The sequence below is a fragment of the Talpa occidentalis genome, unplaced genomic scaffold (genome assembly GCF_014898055.3).
Source record: "Talpa occidentalis isolate TD23 unplaced genomic scaffold, MPIMG_talOcc4v2.1 talOcc4.12, whole genome shotgun sequence".
NCBI lineage: Eukaryota > Metazoa > Chordata > Mammalia > Eulipotyphla > Talpidae > Talpa > Talpa occidentalis.
In genome coordinates, this window is record NW_023601212.1 from 102,862,339 (window position 1) to 102,878,079 (window position 15,741).

The window sequence follows — 15,741 nt, forward strand, 5'->3', positions numbered from 1 at the left end:
GGCCGCAGCCAATGGCGGCAGCGCGCGGGCGGCGATTGGCCGCGGCCGTGTTGACGGATGCGTGAGAAGACGGCGCCGCCGCGGCTCCTGCCCGCCGCCGGCGCGGGCCCGGGTGTCAGCGGAGAAGCGTCCGGCGCGCCGCGGGGTCCCGCGCCCGGCCCTGAGCGCCGGGAGGCCCCGCGGCCCGCCCGCCCCGCCCCGCCCCGCCCGCCGTCTCGGGCCGAGCGGCGCGCCCGGCGCCTGGGCAGCGCCTCCCGCGGGCGCCGGCGGCGGGGGCAGCGGGCGGGCTGGGCCGCGACTGCCCCGCCCGGGGCGACGCTCGCCCGCCCCCGATCGTCCTCGGCTCTTCCCGGCGCGCTCCGCGCGGCCCCGGCCGCCGCGCCGCGCCTCTTCGGCTGTTTCCGCGCTCGGCCCGCGGGCGTTGCCACGGCGACGAGCGGCGGCGCCCGGCCGGCGGAGGTGAGTGCGGCCGCGGGCCCGGGCGTCCGCGCGCCGGGACGGAGGGCCGGGATCGCCGGGGCGGGGCGGGGGCGGGCGGCGGGCCTCGGCCGGCCGGGGGCTCCGCTGCGAGCCGCGAGGTGCCGTCCCGGGCGCCCTCCCGCTCGGGCGGCGCCTCCTCCCGGCGCGGGCGCCGCCGCGGCCGGCGCTGGGTCTCGGGCGCATCCCGGGGACTGCGGCGCGCCCGTGGGCTGCTGCCCGCGCGGGGCCCCCGGAACGCCGCGGGCGGCCGGGTCTGGGGCCTCGTCGCAGGCGCCCGCCGCCCGCCGCCTTCGGGGAGACGCCGCCGGCGGGGAGCAGGCGCCCCTAGGTGGCCCCGCGCGCTGGGGCCAAAGCCGCGCCCCAGGCCAGGGCCCCGCGCGAGCCGCCGCGCCCCTCGCCCGGCGCGGACGGGACCCCACCTGCTCGCGGCGCGGGCGGGGCACAGCGAAGCACCCCCGGGTGCGGTGGGCGGGCCGCGGCCTCGGGGAGGGGGCTCCGTAGCCCAGAGGCCGCCGCGGGCGTGAGGGTCCCCCGGGCGCTGAGCTGCGGCTTCAGCCGTTTCGGGCCGGCTGGCCCGGCCGCCGCCCCCCTCCGCGCCCAGGGGCGCCGGTGACGCCGCGCGGCTCTCCCCCGGCTGCAGACGCGCCATGGCCCTGTACTTCGACCACCGGGTGGAAGCCCCCGACTGGGCCGGGCCGCCCTCCCACATCAGCTGGCACCCCGTGCACCCCGTCCTGGCCGTCGCCTCTGTCAGCAGCGCCGCGGGAGGCCACGTGGACCTGTACCTGGAGCGCGTGAGTGCCCCCCCCCCGCGCCCCCCGCGCCCCCGCGCCCCCACCCCACCTAGGCCTGACTGTTGTTCTTGGTGTGTGGGAGGCGTGTGAGGTGAGGTGCGGTGTGTGTGATGCGTATGTGGTGTGACGGGGTGGGAGGTGTGCGGTGAGGTGTGTGTGGAGGGGTGTGAGCTGCAAGGGGGGCCGTGAGGTGTGTAGTGGGGTGTGATGGGCGTGGCAGGTGTGTGCTGGGAGGTGTGTGTGGGCTGCGAGGTGTGGGGCGTGTGAGGTATGTGGCGGGGCGTTGGTGTGAGGTGTGGTGTGTATGAGATGAGGTGTGTGGGGTATGTGGGGGCGAAATAGGGCATGTGTGAGATGTTTGGGGTGTGAGTGTGCTGTGCACGGGTGTTTGTGGGGTGTGAGATGTGTAGGGTGAGTGTGAGGCATGGGGGTGTGAGATGTGGGGGGTGGGAGGTGTGTATGGGGGTATGAGGTATGGGGGGAGGTGTGGAGTGGGATGTGGGGGGGTATGAGGTGTGGGGGGTGTGAAGTGGGGGGTGCGCACACAGCCGTCTTCTCACTTCTTCGTGGAGGAAGCAACCTCGTCGGGCCCTGGGGCTCGGACTCCCTGACTGGCGCTGCTCCCCGCCGCCCTCAGCTCTGGGGCCTGCGTTCTCGGGAGCGCCCAGGACAGTCCGCGCACCTGCCCCCTGGCCCATCTCCTCCACCCTCACCCCGGCCCCCCGCAGCTCTGAGGCCAGCGAGGGCCAGGGCTTGGCAGGTCTGCTCTGAGATCTGGGGGAGGATGGGGCCGGCCCCATCCCAGCCTCTGCTGGCGGCTGGCAGTCTTGGGGGCCCCTGGCTCGTACCAGCCTCGCCCCGTCTCCCTCCTTTGTCCGCGCTTCCGCTCAGGTGTCCGAGGGCGCCGTCATGGGGCCAGGGCTGTCCCAGGGACTTCACCCTAGTGTGACCACCTGCAAAGCCCCTGTTTGCACGCCAGGGCCTGTCGCCCGTACCGCGTGTTTGGATTGCACGGTTCAACCCACGGTAACGGTTTAGAAGCTTTTCCCACTTTCACGTCTCTCCCTCGATGCCCAGTACACAGCCCACCTCACGCTGCACCCAGAAACCCGGGTTCCCTCCCACGCACCCCTCCACCCTCTGCTGTCCCTCCATGATGGCGCCAGCGCTGGGCGGCCCACACATCTGTGTGACAGGCCTGCGTGCTTTGGGGCCATCTGCTGTGCTGAGCTCCCGGGAAGTCCCAGAAGCACTCCGGGGGCTGAGGGGCCCGTCTTGCCTCTACCTCCTACCCTTGGTCATCCAGCCCTTGCCAGCCCTTCACCTTTCCCAGCGGCACCCTGAACTCACCGGGCCGCTCTGCTCCCCCTCCTCGCCCGAGTTTCAACATCTCGGGGTGACCCATGGACCTGTGCCTCCCACTCCTCCACTTCTGAGCTGCAGATGAACGGTTCAGCTGTCACCGGCGCACCTGGAGCATAAACGCCAGCGCCCACAGCTTCGCGCACATTTTTCTGCACGAGCATCAGGCCACCAGCCTAAGAGTCCCCTTGTCCCGACGCCCAGACCCGGGCTGGGGCTGACGGCGGGAACCGCCGCTGGGTTTCTGGCTCCACCTGAGCCTCTGAGGAAGAAGCACAGCCTGAGGCAGCGGGTACCCATGGCCACCCCACTCCCCTGCTGCGACTCCACGCACACGTCACTCCTGGGCCGTGGCCCCAGCGCCCTAGGCAGGCCGCCCGTCTCCCTCCACATCCCTCCTCGGCCCCCAGCGCGGCTTGCCTTGTGCCCGCCGCACCCACTTCCTCGACCTTTTGTGTAACGGCCGCTGAGGTCTTCAGGTGGAAGCGGCTCAGTGGCCACTTCTGCAGAAGTCTTCCCTGCCCCGTCGGGACGCACCCTCCCTCCTGTGGGTTGGAGGCGGGACACCAAGGGGACCCACGGTCGGCTGGCCCGTGGCCTGGCGCGCTGACTCAACCCCTTCAGAGGAGCGGCCTCTCTCTGGGGATCAGAGAATTCAGACGCGTCTTGTAAAATTTTGGGATAAGCGTCATTACGTTTCAAGGAAACAGAGCTTTAAAATTCAGAAAACTTTTTAATGTTGAGGTAAGACGGGGCGCACTTTCTGAGGGCGCCGGGATGGCAGGCTTGGCCGTCATGGTTTAGCGAGTGACAGGCAGAGGTGGCTGTGGCAGGCGTGGCTGAAGGTGCTGGGCCAGCCCGGCGGACGAGCTGAGCACAAACCGAGCTAGTCGGTGTGAACACGTGTGCCCTGAACCCGCTTCCCTCGAACTTCCTAGGAAACACGATGCGCAGGCACGATGCCATTAGCTGTCAAGCGTGACGTGGCGACACGGGGCACAGCCTGGGGGACTGCGTTCTTAGAGGACAGCGGCTTGCCAGCCCCATTGCAAAAATAACGGGTCTGACCCTGAAGGGGACTGGCGGTAGCTGGGCCTTGCTCTGGGAACGCTGGGGTCTCCGAGCTTCGTCTGCCTGACCCGCTTACCGTTTTTGTGAATAAAGTTTTATTGGAAGCCAGCGAGCACAGAGCCTGCTCCTTCCCACGCGGGCCCATGGGGTTGTCGCTGACCTGTGGGCCAGGCCTTCACCCGGGGCACCCCAATGGAGCTTCAGTAGGGCCTTTCCTCTGCCAGCTGCTCTCAATTTTGCGCGTGAGCCAGGAGCTCTCAGAGCAGCTGCCACTGACTGTGACACAGCGTTTCCTTGGTGTCCACGCAGGGTGAGCATGTGCCCGACACGCACATGGAGAGGTCCTTCCGGGTCACCTCCCTGAGCTGGCACCCCACACGGCTGGTCCTGGCCGTGGGCTGGGAGACCGGAGAAGTGACGGTGTTCAACAAGCAGGAGAAGGAGCAGTATCCGGTGCCCCCGACGCACACAGCCGACGTCACTGTTCTCACCTGGAGCCCCAGTGGGAGCTGCCTGGTGTCGGGGGACAGGGTAAGCGGGCAGCGCTGGAGGTGTGGCCGCCAAGCGCAGGGGACCTTGTGGGGTTGGTAAAGGCTCCCTTCAGACCCAACGCCAGCAGCAATCTCGGGGGGGGGGGGGGGGGGGCGAGGCCCCGCCCCCGCCTCGCTCTCCAGCTCCCTCTCCCGACTCGGCTTCTGGTCTCGGGAGGAGCAGCGCCCCTCGGCTGTGGGGGCTTCGCGGCCGTCCCTCTACCAGTTTGCTTCCCTTCATTCCGGAGGGTTTTCTTTTTTCCTCCATTCCTTTCCCGCTCAAGGACGGCGCCCAGCCCAGCCCACCTCCGTCGCTGGCTGCCCGCACACGCAAGGAGTAAGAGTTCGAGGTCACCGTGCCACGTCCTGTCCGGACCGTGCGCACACTGTTCATTGCTCAGGCATGAAGAGCGGCCCAGTCCGGGCCGCCCAACCTCGGGACGGGAGCACCCCGTCCTCCCAAGGAGGCTGAAGCCTGTCCTGGCCCTGGTGTCGTGGACTCAGGCCGGAAGGAGACAAGCAGAGCCACGCCGAGATGCCATCCCCCGCGCGGTCACTAGGGAGACCACCGCAGGCTGGCCCGCCCTGAGCCCACCGAGCGTCCCCTCCAGGAACCGGCTCCCGGAGGTCTGGGGCTGGCGCTGCGGGGTCTGCACTGGCGCTTCCCACCCTGATGACAAAGCATCGCTCACCGGGTTCCAGCCCCCTGACCTGCCGGCCTCTGCCCCGGACCAGCACGGCCAGGGAGGTGGCAGGACCCCAGTAGGGGATGCCGGGTGGACGTCTCAGGAAGCAACCTGGAAAATTCTAGGGTCAAGAAAGTTCTGGACGTTAGAACAAGTGCGGGCGGACTGCCCGGGAAGGAAACATTTCATCTTCTGTCCTCGCCTGCATTTGACCCACGCGCGTTTCATTCTTTAGTTTTTGTTAGTTTTTACCTTGAGGAGTTGCTGCAGAGGAGCTGTTGGCGCTTTTCACTTGTCGCGTTCACGGAGTTGGCAAAGTCCAGGACACTCAGCGCCCCGAGAGCGTGACTGACGTGCGTGCGCTCACGACACAGCTTCGGGGGCTTGCTGCGTGGGCTGCTTTGACTGACGTCCTTTCGGGATCCTGTTCCCGTGCGCCGAGGTGGTGCTGCCCGGCGCGGGGCACTCAGAGGTCAGAGGACGGGCCTGCTCGCCCAGCTGCCCCAGCTGGAAACTGCCCAAGGAGTGCGGGGTCGGGGCAGAGGAGCCGAGGCCGCCAAATCCTGCCCGTATCCCCAGACGGGGCCTGACAGGGCCGCCCTCCCTCCCCGGGGCTGTGCGGACTCGGCCGGGGGCATAGCCCAGGAGGCTAGATTGACCGTGACACCCTCGCAGCACCCACGTAGCAGTTTGTGTGGGTTTCCAGCCAGAAAGGACGGGTCTCCTGGGCGGGGCAGAGTTTCGTGTGGGCGGAAAACGGGCCTGGAGGGGCTCATGCCGGAAGCAGGGCCCAGCTCACCGTAGGGCGGCGCCCGGTGGCCTGGCCGGGCTGCAGCCGCCCCCCAGAGTGAAAGCCAAAGGTCCGGCGCCATGTGCCCAAGGAGACCACCAAGTGGGCAGGAGTTGCCCCTGGAAGATCTCAAGCACCTCACACCATGACTCCGCCCTCGTGCCCCCGGCTGTGCAGGAGGGAAGGGCCCAGCCACACAGCAGGGACAGCCTCGGCCAGGAGTGGAGGTCTGCAGCAGCCGTCAGCGAGGCTGTGGGCCTCTGTGGTCCCCCAGACCCCAGCAGGGCTATGCGGACCAGCCACCCCCGCCCCGAACTGCCAGGGTCATCAAGATCAGTGCGCCTAAGACCCCAGCCGGCCCAGGGAGCATGGGGCACCACACATCGGGCCTGGGCCGGGCCTAGGGCAGGGAGGTGTGGGGGGCAGAGGCTGCAGGCATTGGGGGGACTGGGGCGCGGCAGCAGCGCTGTGTCGGCTCAGGCTGCGACCTGCACCCACGTTGAGGCTTCAAAGTGTGGCGGGGTCCCTGAGTCACCCTGCCGCCACCTGAGTCGGCTCACTGGTCGGGGCACAAAGTGCTGGGGCTGCTCACCTGCTGCCGCCGGGAAGGGGTTACGTGCCCCTCCACACCCTCAGTGTTGGCTTTTCCAGCTTGGCGTCCTGCTCCTGTGGCGGCTAGACCAGAGGGGCCGCGTGCAGGGCGCGCCCCTGCTGAGACACGAGTACCGGACGCGCCTGACACACTGCGTCTTCAGGCTGCCCCCGCCTGGCGAGTAAGTGCGGCCACGGCTGGGGGCACCTCCTGGGGTGGCTCCCAAACCCCCCCCCCCACCCGGAGCCTGACTTGGAGGTGCTGTCGGCTTCCAGGGACCTGGTGCAGCTGGCGAAGGCAGCTGTGAGCGGAGACGAGAAAGCCCTAGATATGTTCAACTGGCGAAAGAGCGGCCTCGGGGGCCTCCTGAAGACGGGCTCCCAGGAGGGGCTGTCGCTCTTCGTTGGCCTGGAGGATGGTGAGGGCGGCTGGCTCTGCCGGGGTTGGGCAGGGCGGCTCCTCGCGGCGGGCTCCGTTCTGTGGGAGGCCATCGTGACCGCGCCGTCAGCGGCAGCTGCACCCCGGCTCCCGGTTGCTGGTTGGTGGCACGGCCGCTCGGTCTGTGGTGTCACACGCCTCCCCTGGGCTGGGGCTCGCGGGGCGCGGTGCGGATGGGCAGGTGCGGCTGCTCCGGCCAGGCCACCCCGCTACCAAGGTGGTGGCCCAGCGCTGTCTTCGCAACCTGCCCGGCCCCCAGCTGCCCGGCGCTGGCCGCCCGCATGGCTGCAGGGGGGACTTATGTCCACAGGCACCTGCTGCTGGGGAAAGGCGGGCCTGCAGGTGGCTGGACCAATGTGGGGGCCTCGTGTTTGTCGCAGCACAACTGCCTCCCCTTCAGGAGGGAGGGGACAGCTGGTGGAGGAGATTTGAGAAGGACACAGTGTCCGGCGCTGAGGGCGCAGGAGGTGGAGGGGCCCCTAAGAGGGAGAGTCACCAAGGCACGTAGGGAAGAGACGCTCAGAGACAGACGCGGGAGCTGGACAGAGTGCAGGGTGCCTGCACTTCGGGGGAAAGTGGGCTCGAAGCCTGCAAGGGCGCAGCAACCCAGCCCGCCACCAAGTGGCCTCCCGCCGACCTGAGGGCCAGGCGGCGGTGGGCACATCCCCGGGGGGCCGCCAGAAGCTGAAGGCACATTACCCTGGAGATCAGCCCATGAGGCCTCGCGCCCCCGCATGTGGGGTGCTGGGGGTCAGCTTTCCCAAGGGAGGCGTGCTGAGGGTGCTGAGGGTGCTGGCCCCGGCCCCCAGGGACGGTGCACTACGTGGACGAGAAGGGCCAGACAGCCCGGGCGGCGGCCACGGACGGCGCCATCCACACGCTGCACTACATGGAGAGGCGGGAGGCCCTGGTGGTGGTCACGGAGAGTCTGCTGCTGTCCCTGCTCCTGGTGCCGCGCCAGGGCGAGGCCGAGGAGGTGATGAAGGTGGGTGAGCGGCTCCGTGTCCAGGGGCCACCCCGCTCGGTCAGGGTGTTCAGGTCGCTGGCGTAGGGACCACAGCCAAGAACACTCCAGGGCCCAGCGTCGGGGGGCGCCGCGCCTGGGTCTGCCCGCCCCCTCTGGCGGCCGTCAGCACTCACAGGGTGCTGTCGCTGGCCGGCTGGTCTTGCAGCGCCTCCCCCAGCCCCAGCTGCCAGCAAGGGCTGTCCGGGCAGCAGTCAGCACGCAGTGGGTGGCCCCTGGGGGTCCCTGCCCCTCCGAGCCATCCTGTGAGCTCCTGGTTCATGCCGTGGCCCATGCCCCAGGGGCTGCAGCTCCCAACCCCTGCGCCTGCTCCCGAAGGCCGCCGAGCCGGCCGCTGCTCTGGCTGAGCTCGCTGTTCTCACTGGCTGAGACCTGGCCCCGTCCCACCCGGGTTCTGCTTCCCCGGCCCGGCAGGCGGCTGGGCTGGCTGCGGGCCCTGGCCCTCCCGGCAGCACTGTTAGCGGGGCCCTCGGGCTGCCCTTCCCAGCGCCTGAGACGCACAGCCTCCCCAGAGCCCGCCGACCCCCGCGGCCCAGCCACGCTGCCAGCTGGGCCCGCGCTCCCTGTGCTGTTTCTGTCCTCAGGTGAAGCTGAGCGGGAGGACGGGCCGCCGGGCAGACATCGCTGTGATAGAGGACAGCCTCCTGGTGATGGCCGTCGGGGAGGCCGTAGTCAGGTGAGAGCAGGCACAGACACCGCCCTGCTGCCTCACGAGTGAAACTCACTGGTGTGTAACTCGTAAGACCCCCAGGTAGCGGAGGGGCCTCACGATGCAGCACGCGCATGTGACTAGAGCCGGCGAGCCTACTGCCCGGGCCCGGCGCCGGCATGGGGGTGCGCCTGGGCCATGGGGTCAAGGCACCACATCCCTGTCCTCACCGAGCCATCTGGCAGCAGCTGTGCCCTTGGGTGGTGAGCGGGGTGGCGGGGTGTGAGGGGCTGCTCTGCGGTGTGAGGGCCCCCACGGAGCCCCGAGGGCTGTGTCTTCCTGGCTTTTAAGCAGACAGAGCAACTGGGCCCCTGTCGGGCTCCCGCCACCCTCGTAGGTTCTGGGACCTGGAACGAGGCGAGAACTACGTGCTGGCCCCAGATGAGACGCTTGGCTTTGAGAAAGGGGAGAACGTAAACTGTGTTTCTTACTGCGAAGTCAAAGGTGAGATGCCCGGCTGGGCCCACGGTGACCACTGTGACAGTCACCTGCAAGGTGGCATTACGGCCCCGAGACCCAGGCGAAGCGCGAGGGCTTGTGGCAGGTGCACCACCCAGCCGCCCCCCGGCTCCTGCCACCCCGGGATAGGGCGGAGACCCTGCAGCGCCCTTGGGGGGCACCAGAGCCGCTCAGGCTACGCTGCTGGTGCCGGACATGCTCTGCTTTGCTGGCAGCGAGGATGGGGCAGCGCTCCTGGGGCAGAGGTCACCGGGAGATAGCAGCACCTCCACACCTAACCCTGCACGGGCACCACCCCCCACACGGCCTTTGCACACATTGCCCCCCACTCCACGCGCCCCCGGCATACACCGTGCATGCGAGTTGCATGGCAGGCGGCAGCGGCCCTAGGAGGATGGTGCCCAGAGGGCCGGAGGGGCCGGTGCACAGTCACGGGCACTTGCTGCTGCTTCACTCTCAGACATAGTCGGTGCGAACTTTGACCTCCAGGTGTCCTGGCGGCGGGCACTGACAAAGGACGGGTGGCCATGTGGAGCAGAGTGCCAGGACCCCCGGGCAGTCGGGGAGCGGAGGGCAGAGACGGGTGGACGCTTCGGACCCCCACGGAGCTCGAAGGGAGTGTCATGCAGGTCAAGGTAGGCGTGGGGGTCGGGCAGGGGGCACACGGTGTCCTGGAGTTCGGGTTTCAGGATGGCAGACGAGAGAGCGGGCCCGTGGGGTCTGTCCATCCTCCATTGAAACCGGCTTCCCGAGCTACGTGACTGGGCTGTAAGCCTAGCCACGGCTTTGAGGCTGCCACAATAGGTCTTAGAACATTTCCTCTCCCCAGCCGGACATCTCTGCCGCTAGCTCTCGCTTCCCGCCCCCGGCCCCCATCTCTCCAGCTGCCCAGGGAGTCCCTGCGGCCCGCTGCCCTAGGGCCCTCACCCGCCATCCGGGTGCGCGCTCAGGGCCCCTGTGCTGGCTGGCGAGGAGGGCACCCCGCCCATGGCCAGAGCCCTCGGCACAGGTCTCACGCGAGCAGTCTCTGGTTGAACCGGCAAGTTCGAGATCTTTATGACGAGATCAGAGTAGGGGGCTGAAGATAGCGTGAAATGGCAGAGCTTTGTTAGCCTCTGGTAGCGGAAGAGCTTTGGACAACAAGGTGGCGACCCAGAGCAGAGGACGCTTGCCACAACTGGGCAGAGGGCACGCCGGAAGTGAGAGAACAGCCTGGGTGGGGGGCCGGCCGGGGCGTGCCCCTCCGTCTCCACACGGACGACATGCCGGTCCTCGGTCGCCGTGGCCGCTCCAGGCACGTCTTGCGTTTTCGTGCAAGAAGGGGTCTTTGCGCAGGAAGCTACGATTTTAAACTGACGGCGCTTCTTGCTTCAGAGGCGTTAGAACACAGGCCGCGGCAGAACTCGCGCTGTGAGATGGACATCAGGTGGACGGGTGAGGGGTGGCACCTGCGTAGCCGGAAGTGCCCGCAGAGGCCCCCCCCAGGCGGCCTCCCCCTCACTATGGACCTGCCGACCACAGGGGCATCCAATAAAAATAGCCAGACGCTCATGCCTGCCCTCGGGTGGGCTGGCACCCTTGGCAGGGAGAGGCACGGCGTGGGCCCTGGGCGTCCGGGACGCTGGGGGCACCTGCATGCAGAGGGAGGGGGCGGGCGGGCACGGACACACGTGCCCCCAGGGAGTCAGCCATTCGGAGCTTGTCTTGAAAGTATAGATTTTTCTCTCGTGAAGTCGGTTTGAAGCGTTGAGGAGACGAGATGGTGCGCGGAAGCGGCCGGCACCTGACTGCCCCTCTCCCCACCCCGGGCTGCAGTGGGGCTCCCGCAAGCACCTGCTGGCCGTGGACAGCGTCCGCTCCGTGGTCATCCTCAGCGAGCAGGCCATGTCGTCCCACTTCCGCCAGCGCGTGGCCGCGGTGCAGACCGCCCCCGGCCTGCTGCACGTGGCCTTCCTCGCCTCCGGGGCCACGCACAGCCTGCACACCGACATGCACGTCAGCGGCGTCTTCGCCACCAAGGTGCGGCGGTGGCGCGGGCTGGCCTGGGGGCAGAGGGTGGGTGGCAGCCGCGCCTGATCCCTGGTCTCCCATAGGACGCGGTGGCCGTCTGGGATGGGAAGCAGGCGGTGATCTTCGAGCCTTTTGGAGCCGCGCTGCGAAGCGCAGGTGGGGCTCCCCTCAGGCTCCCAGCCCCTGCCTTTTCTCCCTCGCCGAGTGCTGACACCTGCAGCAGGCGGGGGCTGAGGGGGGAGGCTGGCACAGGCGACGGCACCCCCGTCTCAGCTCCCGATGGCCCTGGCTGTGCCCCAGGCCTGTGGGGCTGGGTAGCGCCTTTCTTCCCACCCCCCACTCAGCGCCCTCTTGACCCCGTTCCTGCTGCGTGCCCAACACGTGTAGACCAGGCCCATGTCAGGCGCAGGCGCCCTAAGAGGCCACGAGCGCAGGCAGGCAGTGGCCCAAAATGTCCCGGAGAACAGCAGGCACCTGCTCTGAGGCCAGGACACAGCCCTCGAGAGCCCCTCCTAGGCACACTGCAGGCGCAGGGACCCCTGGGCACGGGGCCCAGGAGCAGGCACCTGGGGAGGGCTGGCCTGGTCATACGGGAGGCCGACGGCCGCATCTCCTCCAGGCACTTTCCCCTGCGACTCCCCGGCACTGGCCATGCATGAGGACAGCGTTTATACCGTGGAGCCCCACCGGGTTCAAGTTCGAACCTGGCAGGTAACCCCCCTGGTGCGGGGTGGATGGCAGAGCTGGCGGCCTGGGAGCCGGCCCTCCGCGGCTGGCCCCCAAGTCTGCCCTCGTGCTCCAGGGGTACAGGAGAAGGTGGCAGGGCTGCTCCTCCCACGATGCTGGGGGTTGCAAGGAAGTGGGCCTTGAATGCTGGGGCTGGCCCAGGGGTGGGCACACGCCCTGCCTTTCCGAACGTGGGCGTGGGGGCTCGGCTGCGGGGTTGCAGCTGCTGCCGAGCCCCACGACTGCATGTGGAGAGGCTTGCACGTGGAGGGATGCCCTCCGCCTCTGGGAGCAGTCCCCTGCCCCCGGCACCCTCTCACCCATCTGCTGCCTCTGCTCTCCTCTGCACCACCCGCTGGTGGGCCTGGCAGCTCCGGCCTCGGGCGCAGACAGGGCTACCCAGGCAGGGCTGCCCCTGGGCTGGGATCCAGCAGGGACCGCAGGGAACCAGGCCAGTCTGCCTGGGTCGCAGCCCCGCAGCCTGCTTTCCTCACCCCCAGGGCACTGTGAAGCAGCTCCTGCTTTTCCCAGAGGCCGAGGGGAGCCCCTGCTTCTTTGACATCTGTGGGAACTTTCTGGTTGTGGGGACGGACTTGGGATACTTCAAAAGCTTCGATCTTTCCCGAAGGTGCGTCTCTGCCCAGATGCAAGCACTGCAGCTCAGAGCTGCACCCGTGGTGGGTGGCTCGGTGGGCCAAGCCCTCTCTGGCACCGTCTGGGGCGGCCTGGTGGGGACTTGTGGCGGCCGTGGGCTGAACCCCGTCCCCATAGGGAGGCCAAGGTGCACTGCAGCTGCAAGAGCCTGGCCGAGCTGGTGCCGGGCGCAGGGGGCCTGGCCTCACTCCGGAGCAACGCCAACGGCGGCAGGATCAGCATCCTCCTGCACAAGGTGAGCGTGGGCCTCCTGCAGCAGCCTTGCATTGAGGCGGGACCACGGTTGGCGCCCCCTGTAAGCGGTGACCTTATGTAGGCACTGGCTGATTCCGGGGCTGTGCCCGCCCCCTTCTAGCCCCGGGGTTCCCATGGCCCAGGGAGAGACCCCGTCCCTGCAGCCACCCCCACCCCAGGCCTCCCGTGGCTGGGGGTGCCAGTGCGTAGCAGCGGCTCGTTGCCTGTGGGCAGGAGTCTTGGTCGCAGTGAGCGGAGGCCACGAAGGCCAGGCCTAGGCGGAGCAGCGAGCTGTGCCCTGCATGCTCCGGCTTTCCGGGAGCAGAGGCGCTGGGAACCAGACGCCTCTTGCTCCCTCGAGGGCGCCCCACGTGGGAGCACCCAGATCGGCTGGATAGCCGGGCCTACCCTCGCCCGGGATAAGACGCAGCTTAGAGCTCCTCAAACTACAAAGCAGCAGTTCTAGCTCCAGTCCCGTGGGGAAAAGGGAAGTTGCCGTCCCGGTCACACGGGCCAAAGCCAGGCTTGGGGTGCCTGGCAGCGCCCTGAGCTCTCGCTCATCCCCTAGGCCGACCGCAGCCCTGACTCCAGGGTCTGCTTCTACGACGTTGACATGGACATGGTGAGCATCTTGGACTTGAAGACGGGCCTCCTTGACCAGCGCGAGGCCTTCAGCGGGCCGGAGGCCAGGAGGTAAGTCAGGGCTCGGGGTGCTGTTGACACAAGACTCGCGCTGTCCACTCTGGGCCACCTCCAAAGCCCTTGGCCCCCATCAGAGTAGACACCAAAGGTGGGCAGAGCCTTCAGCAGCCGGCAGGGAGCTGCGTCCTTCACCTCAGGAGCTCTGGCTGGAAACTCGGGCTTCTGAGCGGGCGCCTCGGGGCCCGGGTGTGGGGCCCTTCAGACTGGCCCTGCCAAAGCAGGTGCTTCAGGCCAGCTGGTGCCACCCACCCGCGCACGCCCCCTCCTTTCAGAGCCCTTGTTCCGTGGCCGGGCACCTGGCGGCCCCACTGACATGCTGGTCCGCGCCTGGCACCTGGCCTAGCTCCACCTGTCCCCTCGAAGTCTCCCCTGCATTTCCTGCGTCACCCCAGCGACTGCCACCTGGCCCACCCCAGCCCCCCACCCCACCGCGGACCCCCAGCTCTGGCTGGAATTGTCTGCATTCACACTCTCCCCTGCTCAGCCTGGCGGGGTCTCGGCTTCCCTGTTGGGGGCCATAGCCTGAGTTCAGCCTGCCCCCCACACCCTGTGCTCGGTGCAATGCAAGCCCACCCCCACGTACTGGCCCCTGGAGGGACGTGGCGCTGAGGCTCGTGGGTCCTGAGGGCCCTGCCTGGCTATGGCCACCACCTGCCCATCTGAAGAGCTGCTCCTTCCTGTGTCCCCCATTTGCCCCCCACTCTGAACTGAGCGGTGGCCTGGCTCAGGCCCAGCCATGATGCTCAGCAAGGGCACCCCCCCCCACCCCAAGCCTGTAGGGGTGTTGGCAGAGTGCACCCCTGGGGCACAGGGGCCTGAGCCGGTCCCTGAGAAGTGGAGACCAGTTGACAAGGCTGCTCAAGACCCTGGAGCCGGCTTCCGGGGGCCAAGACTGACTCTTCTCAGGGTCACACCCGCCTTCACCTTCCAGGAGCTGCGTCATTGCGGACGAGCACCTGAGGGACCTGGTTCCTGTGAGCCACTTCTGGGACCAGAGCGAGCCCCGGCTATTCGTGTGTGAAGCCATGCGGGAGGCGCCAGAAGCCCCCCTGCAGCCCACTGACAAGAGGTCTCCCGGCCAGGACCCAGGCCCCGTGGTAGGCCCCCCAAAGTGTGCGTGTCCGGGCAGGGCTCCCCTCCCCACAGCCATGTGCTGGTGCAGAGACCCCTCCCTGTGGCTGCGGTGCCTGCGGCTTCTGGGCAGGTGCCGTTCTAGAACCTTCCGCAACCTGGGACAGGGCCCATTTACCACAGCGTCCCTGGCCTTGGTCACTGCCCTCCACCCTCGAGGCCCGTTTCGGCCCCTCAGGGCTGGGCCTTTGATACTCACCAAGTCTTGTGTCTCGACGAACGTTCAGCCTTGGCTGTGGAAGCCCCGGGCCTGCCAGTGTCAATGCTGGTCCCCGGGGCACCCCGTGGGGCCTCGGCAGGTTCCCAGGCGTGGCCAGCCCTGCCCCTGCCCCATGCTAAGCATCTGGCCCGAGAACGCCCAGCATCCAGGCCCTCAGAGTTCCAGAAATAAACTCCACACTTGGCTTGGGAAAGCTGAGTGGACACTCCTGCCCCTGAGGGGGAGGAAGACCCTGCCTCGGGCCCTGTGTGCATCAGTGGGTCCAGCGACAACCCACCCCACCAGCCAGGACCCCGGGCCGGCCAGCCACAGCTGGCCCTCACAGGCCATGGCCCCAGGGTGGAAAGGCCGCCTCTCCTGCCCAGGCCCCGGCGGGAGGCTGGCTGGCTGCAGGAGGGCTACCGCTGGGCCAGGCATGTGGCCCTCTGCCCCCTGGTCTGGGCAACATCCCGTGAGCTCTCCCTCTCCCCAGGCGGATGTGCTGGTTCTGTCCTTCTTCGTCTCTGAAGAGCATGGCCTGCTCCTCCACGACAGCTTCCCCCGGCCTCCCGCCTTCCAGGCTCTGCTGGGCATGGAGGTGCCCCACTACTACTTCGTGAGGAAGGTGCGTGCCCTCCTGGTGGCCGGGGCTCCCACAGCCAGTGGGCTCCCGGCTGGGCCTTCCGAGGCTGGCAACGGCCTCAGGTCTGTAGCCCTTGGTTTCCTGTCTCATGCCCCTGCTCTCGACGGACCACACTTTCCCGCACGCCTGCCTGACGGCGCGCAGCCCCAAGCAAGGAGAGGAAGGGGTGCTCTCCGGCCCCAGTGTAGCCCGAAACCCAGCCCTGTGCTGCCTTGTGCTCCTGATTAGTAGTGGGGTAAGGCCTGGAGGAACCCTCGCACGCAGCTCTCTCTGGGGTCCCCTCTGCTGCTGCCGCCTTCTGGGAGCACAGCTGCCACGCCGGGCTCTGTGGCCCCACCGGGCTGCCCCGGCCGACGGGGATCTGGCAGGAGGGCCAGGCCCTGAGCCAGGGTGAGGGCTGCGTAGCCCTGCTCACGCCACCCCTGTAATGCCACTCCTGCTGGCCAGCCCCCCGGCCAGCACAGGAGCAGCAGGCACGGCCGTGGAGGGCAGCTTGGGCAGGCGCCC

General features: G+C 68.4%; 1 protein-coding gene across 1 annotated transcript in view; it reads left to right on the plus strand.

Annotated features, from left to right (window-relative positions):
- The first annotated feature begins 438 nt into the window (after nucleotides 1–438).
- Nucleotides 439–15,741, plus strand: part of IFT140 (intraflagellar transport 140) — a 34,569-nt gene continuing 19,266 nt past the window's right edge. The window contains exons 1-17 of the mRNA XM_037507818.2: nucleotides 439–459; nucleotides 1,121–1,274; nucleotides 4,017–4,238; nucleotides 6,365–6,486; nucleotides 6,581–6,723; nucleotides 7,553–7,728; nucleotides 8,352–8,443; nucleotides 8,814–8,920; nucleotides 9,425–9,570; nucleotides 10,751–10,954; nucleotides 11,029–11,101; nucleotides 11,565–11,656; nucleotides 12,172–12,299; nucleotides 12,443–12,560; nucleotides 13,128–13,252; nucleotides 14,193–14,358; nucleotides 15,085–15,216. Coding sequence (XP_037363715.1) covers nucleotides 1,128–1,274; nucleotides 4,017–4,238; nucleotides 6,365–6,486; nucleotides 6,581–6,723; nucleotides 7,553–7,728; nucleotides 8,352–8,443; nucleotides 8,814–8,920; nucleotides 9,425–9,570; nucleotides 10,751–10,954; nucleotides 11,029–11,101; nucleotides 11,565–11,656; nucleotides 12,172–12,299; nucleotides 12,443–12,560; nucleotides 13,128–13,252; nucleotides 14,193–14,358; nucleotides 15,085–15,216 — 2,193 coding nt within the window. The 5' untranslated portion in view covers nucleotides 439–459; nucleotides 1,121–1,127. The remainder of the gene's footprint in view (nucleotides 460–1,120; nucleotides 1,275–4,016; nucleotides 4,239–6,364; nucleotides 6,487–6,580; nucleotides 6,724–7,552; nucleotides 7,729–8,351; nucleotides 8,444–8,813; nucleotides 8,921–9,424; nucleotides 9,571–10,750; nucleotides 10,955–11,028; nucleotides 11,102–11,564; nucleotides 11,657–12,171; nucleotides 12,300–12,442; nucleotides 12,561–13,127; nucleotides 13,253–14,192; nucleotides 14,359–15,084; nucleotides 15,217–15,741) is intronic.